The 17,786-nt window shown below is 46.8% G+C and overlaps 1 protein-coding gene across 2 annotated transcripts in view; it reads left to right on the top strand.

Moving 5' to 3' along the window:
- ntrk3b (neurotrophic tyrosine kinase, receptor, type 3b) overlaps positions 1-17,786 on the top strand; it is a 143,374-nt gene that overhangs the window by 109,189 nt on the left and 16,399 nt on the right. For both annotated transcript variants that reach the window (XM_066647748.1, XM_066647747.1), the window contains one exon: positions 10,414-10,602. In XM_066647748.1, the coding sequence (XP_066503845.1) occupies positions 10,414-10,602 (189 nt within the window). The remainder of the gene's footprint in view (positions 1-10,413; positions 10,603-17,786) is intronic.

The raw sequence follows: 17,786 nt of genomic DNA, 5'->3' as shown, positions 1-17,786 counted from the left end.
CATCATTTTACTGTGTTGATCTTACATTGATTCTTTTACATTGGTTGTTCTCCCTGTGTCTGTGTGGGTCTGTCATTGACTGGACAATAAAGGTCACAGGCACTGGGCTCGGTGGAAAACGAACTGCTGGAAAGTACAAGTTGTGGTTTAGTGTTGCCCCAGATAAGACACTGGTGTCGATTAGTGCACAAAATACTTGAGCAACTGGGTTCCACACAAATCTACCAGCATTCACCAGCATTATGTTCTGTCAGTAATGGATTTATTCTTAAGAGTGTTGTTACAGTGTGTGGTATGATGAGAAACATCATGTGGTGTGTTCTCCCTGTGTCTGCGTGGGTTTCCTCCGGGTGACTGTTTGTGAGGAGTGTGGTGTGTTCTCCCTGTGTCTGCTTGGGTTTTCTCCGGGTGACTGTTTGTGGGGAGTGTAGTGTGTTCTCCCTGTGTCTGCGTGGGTTTCCTCCGGGTGACCGTCTGTGAGGAGTGTGGTCAGTTCTCCCTGTGTCTGCGTGGGTTTCCTCCGGGTGACTGTTTGTGAGGAGTGTGGTGTGTTCTCCCTGTGTCTGCGTGGGTTTCCTCCAGGTGACTGTCTGTGAGGAGTGTGGTGTGTTCTCCCTGTGTCTGCGTGGGTTTCCTTCGGGTGACTGTCTGTGAGGAGTGTGGTCAGTTCTCCCTGTGTCTGCGTGGGTTTCCTCCGGGTGACTGTCTGTGAGGAGTGTGGTGTGTTCTCCCTGTGTCTGCGTGGGTTTCCTCCAGGTGCTCCGGTTTCCTCCCATGCTCCAAAAACACACGTTGGTAGGTGGATTGGCAACAAAGAGAAAAAAAAAAGGTGTCCATAGGTATGAGTGTGTGAGTGAATGTGTGAGTGTGTGTTGCCCTGTGAAGGACTGGCGCCCCCTCCAGGGTGTATTACCGTCTTGCGTCCAATGATTCCAGGTAGGCTCTGCTGTACAAGCTCTAGGTGCACAATTGAACATCAAGGTCTGCAAGTGGGTAAGTGCCTGGCCTTCCCTCGCTTAGGGACAAAGCCACCCTGTGTCCCCAGGCTGGAGTGTCCCTCACCAGAGCAGTCTCTCTCAAGTCTCACAGTTCCATCTTGGTCTGCGGGGCTGGATCAGTGGGTCCCCCTGTCGACAGGGTGTAGCTTAAAAGGTTCACTCATCATTCGGAGTGCTTATATATCCACAAACAAGGGCCTGCCGTGCGTTGTACGATGAATCATATCACAGCAGTTTAAAAACAACAGCAGAGTATTCCCTTAATTACTGTCCGTCTTTGTACAGTACACGGAGGAGCTCGTGCGGGTGTGTGTTTCCTGAGGTCTCAGGGTAACCCTACTTACGGACTCGCTTTGTTCCAGCCACAAAAAAAACTCCTACTACAGTTCTGTCCTCTGGGGCGGAATATGCTGAGACAATGCATTCCTCAGCCACCTGCTCCGCTACTTGAGCGGACTCAGACAATAATTACATTTGCGTTCAGCTCCGCGACTGATTGAGCCCATTATCCTAACCCAGATTCGGAGTGACATTGGCTCACCTCCGCAATTGCTTCTCCTGCCTTCAATCAGCCAGCCATGCACACTCTGTTCCTCACAGCACCGGGCTGGATTTGTAAGCCCCTCTAAGTGGTGACTGGACCTGTAACAGCACTATGGCTTGGGGGCAGCATGAAGGTTTTATTATTTTTTTATGTATTTATGTTCTTTTTTTTTTTTCCTTCACTGTGATTTCCCGTTCCTTTGTGTGCCCTGCAGACACAGTGAAGACCTATATTTCCACCCCGCTTTCATCACACTCAGGGAGCTTGAGGGTCTCCCTGATATAATCAGACCACCCTGTTATGTCCTACTTTTGAAAAGTGATTGACTGTTAAGTTAAAGAGTGGTAAATGAAAAAAGAGGTGTATCAAATGGGTGAACATCCTTGGCCTGAATCTGCAGTGCGTACAATGCTTCCTCAGCCTCATCCTCCACTGGAGGGGGAGAGGCTTTTGATCATTAACAGAGTCCTCACACTGACAGAAAGTTGAGAGATATTGTGGAACAAGAGCGGAAACAAAATGAAACAGAACCACTTCAGTTAAGATGACACAGTTAAAAAGAACCTCTTTTTCCGCTGGTGTGGTCCTGGCTCCGCTGAATCCTGCCGACGGAGAATACTTTAGTTGTTCTTTCTCTTGATGCGACTGTTTTATTACACCCTCTTTTCCACCAGTGAACCCACTGTGTTCTGGGTCCTAATGAAATTACTCTGACCTGCTTTGGTGAAAACACCACAAGGATTAAACATCACAGCCTCACTGTGGCAGGTTTCAGCTCCTGTTCCTTTAAAACGACGACGAGCCGCTCGCTGTTCGCCCCGACCCCGAGTGCACAGCGTTGAGGATCGAGGAGCTGAAGCTCTGTTTTTTTAGCCGTTTTTTTATTGGTTCTCTTTCCATTGCAATTGTCTTTGTTTTTACTCAGTGCTCCTGGGTCCAGCGCTGTGATTGGAGAGACACAAACAAGGGGGCGGAGCAATTGTAAAGTTTCAACCCTCTATGTGAGAGGCAGCACAAGATCAGTACGGCTCGTTTATCCCATGTTTTCTGACTTAGGAAAACCACAGAAAACTCACTGGGTTGTTTAGCTTCACAGTGTGTGGGTTGGTGGGCTCCAGATCCCTGTATTAATGTAACAGTGCAATATGCAAATAAGGTTGAAAGGAATTGATAGATATGATAATAAAACCTTGTAAGGTGCAGCTGAATGAACGGGATGTTGTGTTTATTTAGCATTAACATTACTTAAGCTTTACCTGGCTAAGCTAACTTTGCCTGATGCTAAACCTTCAGCCTTGGTTCTATCAAGAAGACAGTGTAGGGCCTGTGTGTGGGCCCCGTTTCAGAGCCAACCGTTCTGACAGGTTTTATTTCAATTATTAAGTAAATATATCTGCAGATTCAGCTGGAATCGTGAGCATATGTTGGGGGTGGAAATGCCCACATTCACACATTCGCAAATAAAAGAGTACTGATTGAGGGAGTCCTCTGAACCATGTACGTTCCTCTAGTCGCGGTGCTAGGACTAGCGTAGGTTATTCTTAATCAACGCTTAAGTATCTGCATTAGCAACTCTTCTCCCAGGTCATCAACCCGCAGCAATTAAGCAGCATGTCTCCCACACGTCTCGAGCGCGCTCCGATTCTCTCACACGAGGCTAGGGCTGTTTTCTTTTTCCCGAGGCCCTCCTGCCTGGAGCACTTTTGTTGTCAGACAATGGTGTACCTGATTCAATTAATCAACCTTTCGTCAAGCCCTTGATTAATTGAATGAGGTGAACCAGTGCTCAGTAAAAACAACAAAGTCAGAGATTTAATTGCGAGTGGAGGAGCAGACAGTCTGACATTGACTGGACAATAAAGGTCACAGGCACTGGGCTCGGTGGAAAACGAACTGCTGGAAAGTACAAGTTGTGGTTTAGTGTTGCCCCAGATAAGACACTGGTGTCGATTAGTGCACAAAATACTCGAGCAACTGGGTTTCACACAAATCTACCAGCATTCACCAGCATTATGTTCTGTCAGTAATGGATTTAGTGGTTTTCCTCCGGGTGACTGTCTGTGATGAGTGTGGTGTGTTTTCCCTGTGTCTGCGTGGGTTTCCTCCGGGTGACTGTCTGTGAGGAGTGTGGTGTGTTCTCCCTGTGTCTGCGTGGGTTTCCTCCGGTGACTGTCTGTGAGGAGTGTGGTGTGTTCTCCCTGTGTCTGTGTGGGTTTCCTCCGGGTGACTGTCTGTGAGGAGTGTGGTGTGTTCTCCCTGTGTCTGCGTGGGTTTCCTCTGGGTGACTGTCTGTGAGGAGTGTGGTGTGTTCTCCCTGTGTCTGTGTGGGTTTCCTCCGGGTGACTGTCTGTGAGGAGTGTGGTGTGTTCTCCCTGTGTCTGCGTGGGTTTCCTCCGGGTGCTCCGGTTTCCTCCCACAGTCCAAAAACACACTTTGGTAGGTGGATTGGTGACTCAAAAGTGTCCGTAGGTGTGAGTGTGTGTGTTGCCCCGGTGAAGGACTTACTAACATGACCATTTCTTTCAAGGGCTGAATCTGAAATATCTCCCTCCACACTTTGTAGTGCACAGTGTTGGTCATAAAATAGGTTTCTGCACTAAAACTGTACATTGTTTGTCAGATAATTAAAACAAAGCTTCAAATCCCTCTCTCAAACTTTTATTGCGGTGTCTGTGTGTTATTCTCTGACTTCGAGACACTGACCACAGTCCAATTAAAAAGCCTTAAAGAAACACAATTTTATTTTAAAATTACAGCTTCACGTTTACTGGGGAGACTGCGGGAGCTTCTTTCATTGCTACTCTGGGCTCAGCACTGCAGAAACTTTACTTAACTTTCTGAGGAGGGTAGGGAAACACAACCCCCTCCCTCCCCACCCCCGCTCCTTTCAGGACAGTGCTGTAAAAGTGAATTCCACTGTACAACTGTAGGGGGAGCCAAGGAGCAAAAATACAAAATCTTACCTAGTGTTCCATGAAGCTAAAAGGGCAGCAGCACTCTCCGGAATATATAAGCATCCCGCTGCACTCCCCTGCAAATTACTCGAGAACCTCTAGCTATGTTTGTGGTTAAAATGCAGCATGAAACGTGCAAAATCCTGTATGATAACATCCCACTGCTTCAGACGAAGCCTTAAACATTAAAGTTACGACACACAGCAGTGGATTCTCTCATTAAACGAGCCCTGGCACAGCAGCCAAGATCGTGACAGTCTCAAAGACTGCGTACGGCGTACAAAAACATTTTGATTGGCACAGCAATCAGATCTATTTCATGCCGAATCAGTGCTACGTGAGAAATAAGGGAAAAAATATGTGCCTCAAGCTATCATCCTGATAAAGACAAAAGGTGGCTTAGGTTTAAAGGCACAATCATGGGATTGCGTGACAACAAAGGGCCAGCCCCCAGCGCTAAATTCTCGAAAACACCGAGGGGGCAGAGATCTGGTTAAATTTTCCGTTTCCGAGCAGTAAATGCCAAAGTACCAAGAATAACTTCACACAGTATTTGAACCAGACTGAATGGTGTTGGAGCGATGTATTTAGAGCTGGGATGGACCACACCACACCTGCTCTGCGTGGGGGTCCTGGCCAAGAGCAGGGTGAAGGGGGGGTTGCAAAGTATGCAGAGCGACAGGTGGGCTACAGTCTGTAGCTGTAGCGCTTCAGAGTGCAGCTCTCTGGCCAGCAGCGCTGATGAAGTGTAGACACACGGAGGTGTATATATGTTTATGATACTGCCAGTGAAATGGCTTTGTGCCGTGCTCAGGGCTTCTCCGGCAGGACGTGTGAAATCCCGGTGTGTGTTTACCTCCCTGCTATCTGCCGAAATAGCTTCTTAAAAGGCAGATTCTGCTCCAGTTTAAGCACACAATAGGCGGAATGTGTTTTTTGTGCTGCCGGGGACATGGCGCTGTGAGCTGAATGTGATTCAGTGGCGGGTGTTTGCTGTGCTCTGCTGGAGCGCCGGCGTCTCAGGGCACTTCCAGGGTCTGATCGATGGCAGCTTTACAGTGGGCATTGGAACCGTCTCATTTTTCCGCTCCTTCCCTCCGAGCCGGTAATAAAAGGTAAATGTTTAATGGCCTGGGCTCAATCGCCGTACACCACCCTAGTGCTTCCAATGATGCCGTATTATCCGCTTTCAAGCACCTTCTTCTGTTTAACTGGCCGGAAACTGACAGACGAGACCTGACTGTAACCTCCAGCCTGAGGGAGACCGAGGCCTTGCTGCCGGTTTGGACTCACTGTGGGTTAAGTGGTTGTTATGATTGTAAAAGAACTGGGCAACTGATGATGTGGTCACCGTCACAGCAGCACACCTTAGGCTTCACTCAGGTGTGTGCTGATGGTTATAATGCAGTGTGATCTTTTACGTTTTAGAATGTGTACGAACAATTTTGAAAGAAACGAAGATATTTTCTGATTGTGAGTTTGTAATGGTGAACGAATGAGTTACACATTTACGTCGATTTTCTAAAACCCCTAAAGCACAGAGTAAATGGCCTCTGTTGTTGCTAAATTGTGCTCAGCACTTCAGAAACTGCGCTATGTAACTTTTAGGAGGGGAGGAAAAACACACCCATCCCTCCACTTTGAATTCGGTACGGTGCTGTAAAAGTGAATTACACTCTGCCGCTGTAGGGGGAGCCCAGGAGCAAAAATACGCCTGTACACTCACCACACATCAGCTGTAGGGGGAGCCCAGGAGCAAAAATACGCCTGTACACTCACCACACATCAGCTGTAGGGGGAGCCCAGGAGTAAAAATACGCCTGTACACTCACCACACATCAGCTGTAGGGGGAGCCCAGGAGCAAAAATACGCCTGTACACTCACCACACATCAGCTGTAGGGGGAGCCCAGGAGCAAAAATACGCCTGTACACTCACCACACATCAGCTGTAGGGGGAGCCCAGAAGCAAAAACACACCTGTACACTCACCACACATCAGCTGTAGGGGGAGCCCAGGAGCAAAAACACACCTGTACACTCACCACACATCAGCTGTAGGGGGAGCCCAGGAGCAAAAATACGCCTGTACACTCACCACACATCAGCTGTAGGGGGAGCCCAGGAGTAAAAATACGCCTGTACACTCACCACACATCAGCTGTAGGGGGAGCCCAGGAGTAAAAATACGCCTGTACACTCACCACACATCAGCTGTAGGGGGAGCCCAGGAGCAAAAACACGCCTGTACACTCACCACACATCATCTGTAGGGGGAGCCCAGGAGTAAAAATACGCCTGTACACTGACCACACATCAGCTGTAGGGGGAGCCCAGGAGCAAAAATACGCCTGTACACTCACCACACATCAGCTGTAGGGGGAGCCCAGGAGCAAAAATACGCCTGAACACTGACCACACATCAGCTGTAGAGGGAGCCCAGGAGTAAAAGTACGCCTGTACACTCACCACACATCAACTGTAGGGGGAGCCCAGGAGCAAAAACACACCTGTACACTCACCACACATCAGCTGTAGGGGGAGCCCAGGAGTAAAAATACGCCTGTACACTCACCACACATCAGCTGTAGGGGGAGCCCAGGAGCAAAAACACACCTGTACACTCACCACACATCAGCTGTAGGGGGAGCCCAGGAGCAAAAACACACCTGTACACTCACCACACATCAGCTGTAAGTTGAGAGGAGACGAGAAGGAGTGGCCGAACCTGTTTTTTAAAGATGGAATGATCAGGAGCCAAGAGCTGACCACAGTGGCAGGTTCAGCTGGACATTAGTGTGAACCCCTGACCTCAGAACGTCAGGACCTTGGTCCCCAAGGCACAGGGACCACCACAGTGCCCCCTGTTGGCCTATCAGCACCACTTGGAGGCCTGGCTTCACTGGGTCTGTTTTAGTGTTACGAGTTATTCCTTGGACATTGATGACATGTTATTTCACAGTGGATACTATAGGAGTGTATACATTTATAACAACTACAGGGGAGCTGCCTAATGCTTGTGGTATAAACTTAGAAACAATGTCACATTCGTTGCAATGTTACAGACAGCTGTTGTGGCGGACTTCACTTAGTTTACTCCATCACCGTGTCAAAGCCCCAGCAAACGAATAAAGCTGTTGTTGTTGCGTTTGTTGTTAATATAAAGTGGGGATGCTGTTTCAGAAGATGGAAAAAATGCTGCAAGACTGACGCTACAGTGGCTCTCTCCTCCTAGGAGGCATGTATATTGCATGGTGTTTTGTGGATCCTACTTCTTTCTTTGCTCACATGTGGCTCAGCCTCCGTAGGCTTTCTCTAGTTTATGCTCTGCTCCTCTCACAGATTCTGTTTGACAAGTGTAATTCAAAACAGCCAACACCAGCTTCTAATTTCGTACCATTTCTTGGGATCGTTTATATAATTTCACATTGCCGTTTTCAGTTGTACGTTGATGCCGACGTGCAGTAAACTCCTGCAGATAAAGGCTGGTAATGTTCATGCTCTCCACGGCTCCTCAGTGGTCCACAGTATGTTTTAACGTTGGCTTCACTCATCCGATTCCCTCTCAATCCGTTCTTTTGCCCTCCGTGATTCTGCTTATGAATATGTATGAGAAACATTCACACGCCTTACAGGTTTCATTAAAGGTGTCATGCATTTCAGAGACGAACCGTGAGCCGAAACAAGGCACGCCTCTCAGGTTTGGGTTTATACGAGCAGAAATCTATTTCTTCTCTTACTCCTCGGCTTTGCGGCTTTTTATACCTCCATAAACAAAATGAACAATAGAGCTGATGGAGGAGTCATAAATTTTCCGTGGCCTACTTTGTGAAGGACCATAAATATTGACTGCTTTTCCCGCCCTGGTCTCGGCTACAGTAACGTTTAACTGAAAACACAAAGGAACGGTTAGTACTACAGTAAACTGAAGTGTTAGTAATATCAGAGCCCAGGATTTACTTTGTGTGAGACGTTTACTGTCCCTGTGAGGAATGACACTCCCGTTCTCCGGCACCGCTCCGGCGAAACCAGGGATCTTCAGGGAAATCTACATTAGATTAGAAACTTCAGGATCATCATCTGCACCAATTCAGCAGTGGTGCGTTTGTCCAGATTCACTCGTTATACGCGGTACGGCCAGCGTGTGGACACGGGTCATACGGCGTTTCTGTTTCTTTCCGCTATGGTGCAGCATCAGCCTCCACTCTTCTAAAAGTCTGTACACTAGATGATGGACTCCAACGGTCCGCGACTGGACTCCTTGACTGTGTTCTGTTGAGGCTCTCGGAGCTGGTTCTAATTTGGGCAACACTCCGGAGTGACGGAGGGTGAATTAAAAGCAGCACCAATGTGGACCTACTACTATTGTTTGGAGCTCTGTATCCCCCTGGAATTTCATGTGCAGCTGCTCCAGAGAATTTAATTCCGAGTTATGTGCATATAATTATCCATCCATCCATCCATTATCCACCGCTTATCCGGGTCCGGGTTGCGGGGGAAGCAGTCGGAGCAAAGAAACCCAGACCTCCCTCTCCCCAGCCACCGCCTCCAGCTCCTCCGGGGGTTTACCGAGGTGTTCCCAGGCCAGTCGAGACATGTAGTCTCTCCAGCGTGTTCTTGGTCTGCCCCGGGGCCTCCTCCCCGTTGGACATACCCGGAACACCTCACCAGGAAGGTGTACTGGCATATAATTGTAAAAATTAAAAAGTGTATCTACAAACTTTCAAAGGAAGTCAGTGTAAAAAGATTTTATTCCGAATCATTTCGAAGCATTTCTATTGGTCTATTCTTCATGAAATGAATGGTGGAGGACAACTGCTGTGTTCAAATGATGTAGTAATCTAAACATCCACAAAAACGGACATGCATTTTTTTTTTGGACGGCGTCGATGTGATGTTACATACCACATACCGTATCACCTACAGGGTCATGACCCATTTTAGCACGTCGTTTTTGCCCTGTGAAGGACTGCCGCCCCCTCCAGGGTGTGTTCCTGCCTTGCGCCCAATGATTCCAGGTAGGCTCTGGACCCACCGCGACCCTGAATTGGATAAGCGCTTACAGATAATGAATGAATAATAAAAACTGTAAAATGAAATTCTCGCCTTCTCAGGACAGGTGCCTCGTGTTCAGTACGAGGGGGGAGATGGCGGCTGTGCATGAAAGAGCTATTCCACCAAGCTATTAAAAGTATTTGCACCACTTTAATAACCTTTCTCAAGCATCTCCACTCAGAACTGGAATGAATTCTACTATGTGCATGTGTTCGTTATTTTAATCCATTATCACTCCGTCTTCTGACCATCGCTTTACTGATTTCTATCAAAACAGAATGACAGTATAATCTGCTAATCTTATTTATTTCATCTCTCACACCACAGAGCGGCGCACGCAAAAAAGACGCAGGGCAGAGTTGATCTCAGAGAGGCATTGTGTCACATTTTGTCCTCTAATTGTGTTCCTGTAATTGATTTGTTGGGCCATGTATATATATTGCCCCCCTGAGTGCAGCCATGAAGAAACCGCAGTTGGAGAAGGCAGCTGTGTTTCCGCTCGACCGCTGATGGGAGCTTGTGTGTTTGCGGAATTCGGAATGTGCCTCCTGGCTACTGATCACATGGAAATCTTCATATGTTCTGAAAAGGCTTTCAGCGTTAGGAAGGTCTGAAAATGAATGAGGCGGGCGCGAGGAGGATTTTAGATTTTAAAGCAGAGCTGAGGCTCTGAATCTCTGCAGTCTGTGAAAAGATGAATCAAACATGGAGCGAGTGGAAGGTGGAGTACATTAGAGTGAAACAGGCAGCTCAGCTTCAGCGCCTCCAAAATCACACTCAGGATCAAAGCCCCTCCACGAGGTTGGGTTCACCGAACCTTCTGGAATCGGTTCTAAACGGCTTTGTTTTGTGTCCTCTCGCAGGTCCGGTCGCAGTGATCAGCGGCGAGGAAGACTCGGCCAGTCCTCTTCACCACGTCAACCACGGCATCGTCACGCCCTGCACGCTGGACGCCGGACCGGACGCCGTGGTCATCGGGATGAGCCGCTTTCCTGTCCTGGAGAATCCGCAGTACTTCAGGCACAGCCACACCTGCAACAAGCCCACCACCCGTGAGTACACCGTCCTTCACCGTCCTCGTTGTGGTCCTTTTATTTAAAAAAAAAAACTAACCCAACAGATTTCTAATACAGAGTTTTCCCCGCATCCTTAATGTATTCATACAACAGAAGCAAAGCCTTATTAGCTTCTTTGGTTTTTGCAGTAGAGCTAAGAAGTAGTGGAAGGCAGTAAACAAGCAATTAGCACTGTGCTAACTGCATGCCTAAAGGCCAGATTAGTTTTCAGTCTGCATATCCGCAAACACGCGCAGTGGTTTGGAAAAACGGTGACCGGTTTGCGAGTCGGAACGCGCAGAAAAGAGGAAAGTGTCAGGGTTTTCTTTTCCATCTCTGAAAATTAGCCCTCAGTCTTCTGGCCTGGATCTCAAGGGAAATTCAGACACCAAACATGTCTTGACTGGGGTCAACAGTGGGGGGAATATTTGGCTCGGTCAGTTCTGGAAAGGTGTTGGACATGAAGACGTCCGCGACAATAGGTTTTGGCATTCCACTGGAGATGTGTTTTTTTATTTTTTTTTTATATATATATCTGCCTGTACAGGCTGTTCTTTGTTCCCCTGACAGTGTACACTTACATTATACGCTGCACACAGTTATGGCCTGTCCGGGTGTCAGAAATATACCCCTGTGCCGCGTGGTCAGGGCTCCTGGCCTAACATTCATTCCGAAGTGTAGCATCGCTGCTAACTATAGTATGTAGGACATAGAGGGAGAGCAGATTCAATAAGCTGAAGCCTCTCCTGCTAAAAATAGATGACTCATGGATAGCACAGGCTCGCTCTCCTTGCAGATTGCACTGGCACGAACGCCGCCCTATTGTTGTCCAAAAAAGGTTTCTTGGCCGCTCTTTCCGTCACTGTTCCTGGTAGGATTTATCCCGCAGGTTCGACGAGTCGTAGCCGGACGCTAATGGCCATCCTTCATTTAAATCCTTTCAGACGAATCAGAACGCTCTCTTCTTTCTCCTCCCCGCAGTCCAGTTTACAGAGATCCTGAAATTATAAACCGGATTCCTCTTCCTACAGCACAAACACACACACATTGATATTCCCTGCACACTGCAGCGGGCTGTTCACTCCGAGCGCTGATGGCCGTGAAGAGATCTCAGTGAGAGGGAAGGGAAATTCACATTTAGCTCTCATGAATAAATTAACACATTATTCATTATAGATCCCATAAAACCTTTATGGCCACAGACACGTGAACGCGGCGTCCAGGTCCTGATCTGATGAGAGTATGGTATTTACATGATCATTTTTATAAAGAGGGGTTGATACACAGCCGTGTTTCTTCTGTCTGCGAAATGCCTCTGAATTACAGGAAGATGGAAAGTCATTGAATTGCAGTGAAATTGCACTTCACAGTATATTTCAGGTTATTACAAAGTACATTATCTGTGTTATAATCTAAGCATTTCAAGCCTAGTTTTTACCCAATTACTCCAGCGGCGGGGGCTGTCCATTGAAAATCCTTTAGTTTGGGAGTCATCGGAAAAGTGTCTGGAAAGCATCCCAGGAAGAAAATAGCAGTGAGGTGCAACAGCAACATAAATGGCTGCTATAGGGAATGGGTTTTATAATGGATTTGTGTGTTTACAGGAGCAGGGCGAAGACATACGTAATTATACATGAGTAAATGTAATAATAAAATAATAAATAATAAAATTGTCATCATTGAAATTAATATAATTTGATCCTCCCCATTCCTCTGTGAATAGACTGTTCTCCAGTCTCTCAGCTCCGGGAGATGATCTCCAGGTAAAATCATAGCCGTGATGTCATTTTTTAGTTAACACATTAGCTTAGCAATTAGCATTTTCTATTACTTTCCAATCACACCAGTATTTCTGAACACAGCTTCTTCTCAAAATAGCGTTTTAAAAATAACGTGTGAGTTCTGGATGCTGTTAACACACTCTTTAAGCTCTGACTGGAGTTATACTCTTCTCTTATTAAAGCAGGATGAACAGCTTGGGAGGTGCTCCTCCAATGATATCAAGAGACAAGGTTTAAAGGGCACCAATTATGATCTGGAGCCCACCAACCCACAAACCGTGAAACCAGCCAATCCAGGGATGAGTTGTTTTGTTTTGTGTTGATTTTTACATCAGTGAAGAGACATTAGATTTGCCCCGCCCCCAATCTGAGTCTGTCCAATCACAGCGCGTTAACCGTGAGAGGGCAAAGACGAGGTTTAACGCAGCAAAACAAACAACGAGCGCAGAGAAAACGGAGAAGAAAGAAAACGGAGCGAAAACAGCTAAAATCCAGTGCTTCTGCTCCTGGCTCCTCACTGCTGTGCGCTCGGGGGCGGGGTGAACAGCGAGCGGCTCATTATCATTTAAAGGAACAGGGCTGTTTATACAGGGGGTGCTTATAAACATAAACAGCAGGAACATAGTCGCAGTTTTATAAATCTCTAGATGTTTTAACGTAGTTTCAAAAGAAAATAAAGACGTATCTCAAGCTCTTTATGGCTGAGCTGTCAGTACAATGTGAATGTTTAGAAGCCCAAAGCCATAAGAGTTCAAACCAAGTTGCTCCACTGAGGTTCTCCTTAAACACGCACTTCACAGCGTTTAATTTGAACACAGAGCTGTGTCTGGAGCATTTGAGCAGAAAAATACTGCCCAATTTCCTGCCTGTCATTCAGGTGTCCCTTATGTGAGGAGTGCAACAGCTGCGGTGACTTTCAGGATTCCTGGCTTTTCTTTTTCCTCTCAAACTTGGGATGAGTTTGGAATAAACCGATTTCAGAAAGGATTTGCTGATTTGGGATCTGTATATTCACATGTACAAGTGGTTTTGGGATCAGGACTCCCCCCCTCTCTCCTGCCCGTTAGTAAAGTCCGGTACTGATGTTGTAGCATCGGTTTTGACCGACGAATCCAATCCAGCTGATCTCAGCACTGTTGATTGGTACTCCATAGTCCAGTAATGATACTCCTCTTACTGACGTTGGTCATTGGCCGCCATTAGGCTGAGCTTGTACAACTTAACCTCTGTGTACACAGTGAAATACCAATAATAGTTTAAATGACTAATTCCAAAAGGGCTCTACAAGCTTTAGACTTATAGAGGACATTGCCAAGATGTAACTAGTTCACACTGCAACCCAAATGTTTGACAGTGGAGTGACATTGATAGAAACGACCACCATCAATTTCTGTAGAACAATATCCCAGCATTCTTCCTGCTGCACATCCCTGGCTGCCATTTTGTCAGCGATTACTGTACTCACCGTGCTGTACTGTCAGAATAGGAGAAGAGAATCTGTGCAGACATACACCCATTGACTCTCATGTCTGCTCTGTATCAGTCTGAGAATCATTCCTTGTGCTTTGCCCGGGGGGAAGGCCTCCCCCCAGAGGAGCCGTCCCAAGCCTGTGTCCCGCAGACACGTTCACCGGCTCGTCCTCTCCGTGTCCTGGTTTCTGGGTCCCACGTGTCACATGTGAGCACCGCTTTCGCTGCTGTGACTGCTAAATGGTTGTTAATTAATGACATTAGCGCCACTGTATAATTTATTCATTCCTTACTTCAAAGTTTCTTATGAGGAAGTGCCACCAAATTACACTATAATTATTGTTTTATTATGGGTTTACATCTGTACCTAGGGATAAAGGCTTGAGCGCAGAGCAAGAGGAAGAAAATGGAGCCTACAATACAAGCAGTTACAGTCTTTTGTTTCAGCTTCTACTCTTCTGGGAATGCCTTGTACTCGTAGGAACATTTCTGTGAAGATTTGCTTGCGTCACACTAACCTAACGGAGGTCTTGTACTGATGCCTCCAACCCCACTCGTCTCACAGGTACGGGGATAGACTACAGTCTCTGTTGTGTTATCACATGCCACCAGCAGGATTTATGCATCTGCATCAGCTTTTATTACGAGGAGGAATCATTCTTTAAGCTCAGAGTGAAGAAACTGCTGGAGACGGGGCTGCACGGACCTTCTCGTCTGCCCTCGTCTGCTTGCAAGGAACCGTCTGATGACAACAGGAGTTTATCTTTAGTCTGGAAAGCAGCAGAAGGAAGACATCCATGCAGAGAGTGATGGACACGGTGAATTAGGGAATAGACACCGGCTCCTTCATGGACGTCTAGACTTTGAGAGCTCCTATTGTCACAAATTATAATAGTACAACCCTCTAATCTCGAGTGCACTTGACCCCATTCCGGCTACACAAAGGAGACTAGAGTGAAATAAGAGATTGATAGCAACTGGTCAATAACACAGGCTCTCAACATGTTCAGCTAAAGGGACAGGCTTCAGCTAGACATAAGCACACACACCTACACTCACACGTCCTGTAGAGTCCAGTACAATTTGTCAGTTTGCATCCCCTGACTTTTAAATGACAATAAAAGAAAGATGAAGATGTTTATTTTAATTTCAACTCATTATTTTATGACGGTTCAAATTTCCCAAACAACCATTAATTAGAGGCTAATCTGTGTGTCCAGCCTTTGCTCCTCTGAGCAGATTTCCTGCACTGTTGTAGATTCAGCCCATGCCTGCTACATATCGCTCCACTCTCATGTACCCAAGTCTATCCACAGATTGTTTTACTATATTCAGGTCTGGAGACTGGGAAGGACACGGTGAAGCTTTCACCTTCTTCTTTTTAAACCCCGCCTCAGCTGACTCTGCTTTCTGCTGTGGATCAATGTCGTGATGCAGGATCCATCCGCATTTCATTTCTAGCCGTTTGACTGATGGTAGGAGGCTGTGCTCTGAAAGTGTTTGATATTGGACTGCGTTCACTTTCAGCAGAGCTCCGGTCCCAGCTGTGGGCACACACTGGCAGAACATCAGTGATCCGCCACCATCTTTTACTGAGGGAATGGTGTTCTTCTCCTCATACACTCTCAGAAAAACTGTCACTGTGGTGGTGGTGGTGGTACCAGTCATTGTCTCTTTGATGAGAACCTCAAGGGTACATCTTAGGACCTTTAATACTTTTTTTTTTTCTTTTTCTTTTTATGAGGCTAAACAGTCAGGCGCAAACAAGACGATGTATTGCCGTGAACTTCTCAATGGAGCCACCTGAGACTGCTTTAGAGCCGGCATTAGCTGCATTAGACTGATCCGGGGAGTATCGGCTTTTAATCCGGAGGTGTTCGACAGAAGGCAGAGGGGGTAACGGAGGGGGTGTGGAGTGGAGAGGAAGCCGAAGCTGAAGGTTAAAGCAACCCATCCAGCTCTGTGAGACAGGTGCACGTGTAATGGCTCTCTCAGAGGATGGGACGAACCCAGTAGACCACTTAATGATGGAATAAGTGAATATAAATGAGCTATTTGAGACAGAAGCGGAGGCCTGACCCCCTCTGCGTTTGAATGATGATAAGAGTTAGAGGTGTAAAAATCCATCGGCGTGATGGAGGTGATCCAGCCGTATCGATTTGGGAATGTTACAGTGAATTGCAATAATATTCCAGAAGGCATGCGCTTATTATTCGGTCTGAATCAACGTTTAGTTGCAGTTTTCAGACAAAAAACAAGTGTAAAAACCTTTTAAAGCTTTGTTTATATACTGCATCATTTTCTAATATGTTTTTTCCATAATATGGGCTCTTTAATGACCCGAAACAATCACTTCATTATGCAGATAAATATGCTGCTCATAAGAGTTCTCCAAGAGCTTCCACAGAGGCCTTTCACTAGGTATTTGAACATGTCTTCGAGGATTTGATGGAGCCCTGAGAACATTTACCTTGATGAACAGGGTTCCTCTGCTCCACAGCCCAGTGCTGGCTTCATACAGAACCTCAGCTTTGTGTACACCTGCTCTAAAACACCCTAGTTTTATACAGGTTGTGTGCGCACTGTTGAAGGTCTCCACTGTTTGGACACTGGTGTGTGCTTCTGAAAGCTGACGCAGTCCTAAACGACTGGAATCCTCTGCTCGTGTAGTTGGAGGTGCGCTGTTGATAAGAGTAAGACTGAGGCTGCTGGGTGCCGATCAGAGCTCCACTGCGTTTGCCGTGTGTGGTGGAGTTGTGGGCAGGGATTTGGACGAAGTGACGTGTGAGGAGAGTCGTGCTGCGTGTTGGCTCTGGACGTGCTAGCGCGTTGCTGTCTGAGAGCTTTTATGCCGCTAATTTCCAGGCAATAAGATATTGTTAGTGGAGAGGAATGTGTGTGTGTGTGTGCTTCACCTCCCAGAACGCTATCAGAGGGAAGACTGGCCAGAGTTCCCAAACTTTCTGGGTAAAGATCACAAATAAACGTGATGTTCTGCAAACCCCAGGCCTTTTAATCTTTGTGTAATCTTTGTGTCTTAAGTGTTGGCTTTTACGAGGTGTGTCTCTTTAGCAGCAGCAGCAGAGTGCTTCAGGGTCCTGTACTGGATTCCGTGTGTTCTCCCTGTATCTGTATAGGTGTCCTCCGGGTGCCCGGGCTACCTCCAACCATCCAAACACGCATGTTGCCTGTGCGGAGTTAGCGTTCCTGCCTCACGCCCAGTGACTCCGGGGAGGATCGGGATGAAGCCACTGCAGAAGATGAATGAATCAACGAAAGGCTCTTCTGGGAAATGTTGAAGTGCAAAGTCAATGGAACCTTAATTGTAAATTTAGTTTCAGGCTCTCGGTTTATATTTCAGACATTCATTACGACGTTCCGCGATCCAGAACCTTTAATGAAGCCGCGTGTGTTATTAGTCTTTCTCAGTACCTGCAGTAAACATGTGGCACCCTGATACATTTGTGTCATGTGTATCCTCCTCAGTAAATAAGGTCATATTAGAGGAGAGTGTTTATATCCAGAGGCTTGTTTGGAATGTATTGGGACGGTTTTGTTATTTGAGACATGCTAATATCCACAGAATAATGAGAATGACGGTGAGTACTGATGCCAAAATATTAACAGCCCCAGGTGACTTTCCCACAGATGGCGAAAAGAGGCTTTTTACAATTGACTCTCATTTGCATTATAGTCTGGGGCGTTTGTGTGTGTGTGTGTGTTTTGAAAGAGGGAGCTCACATTGAGGAGGAATGTGGAAAACACATCCAGCTGTAAGAGTGAACCTCAGCTCGAGAGCACCATCTGCACTGGAGCTGACCTTTCACTCACTGTGACAACACACATGAGTTTGTGTTCCTGTCTTTGAGGAGGGTTTGTGTTCCTGTCGCGGCGGAGGGGTTTCCATGCCCTTGTGTTTGACTGTAGCTA

This window comes from Hoplias malabaricus, chromosome 16 (assembly GCF_029633855.1).
Source record: "Hoplias malabaricus isolate fHopMal1 chromosome 16, fHopMal1.hap1, whole genome shotgun sequence".
NCBI classification, from domain to species: domain Eukaryota; kingdom Metazoa; phylum Chordata; class Actinopteri; order Characiformes; family Erythrinidae; genus Hoplias; species Hoplias malabaricus.
The sequence above is the reverse complement of the archived record's forward strand: the minus strand, read 5'-3'. Positions and strand labels throughout refer to the sequence as shown.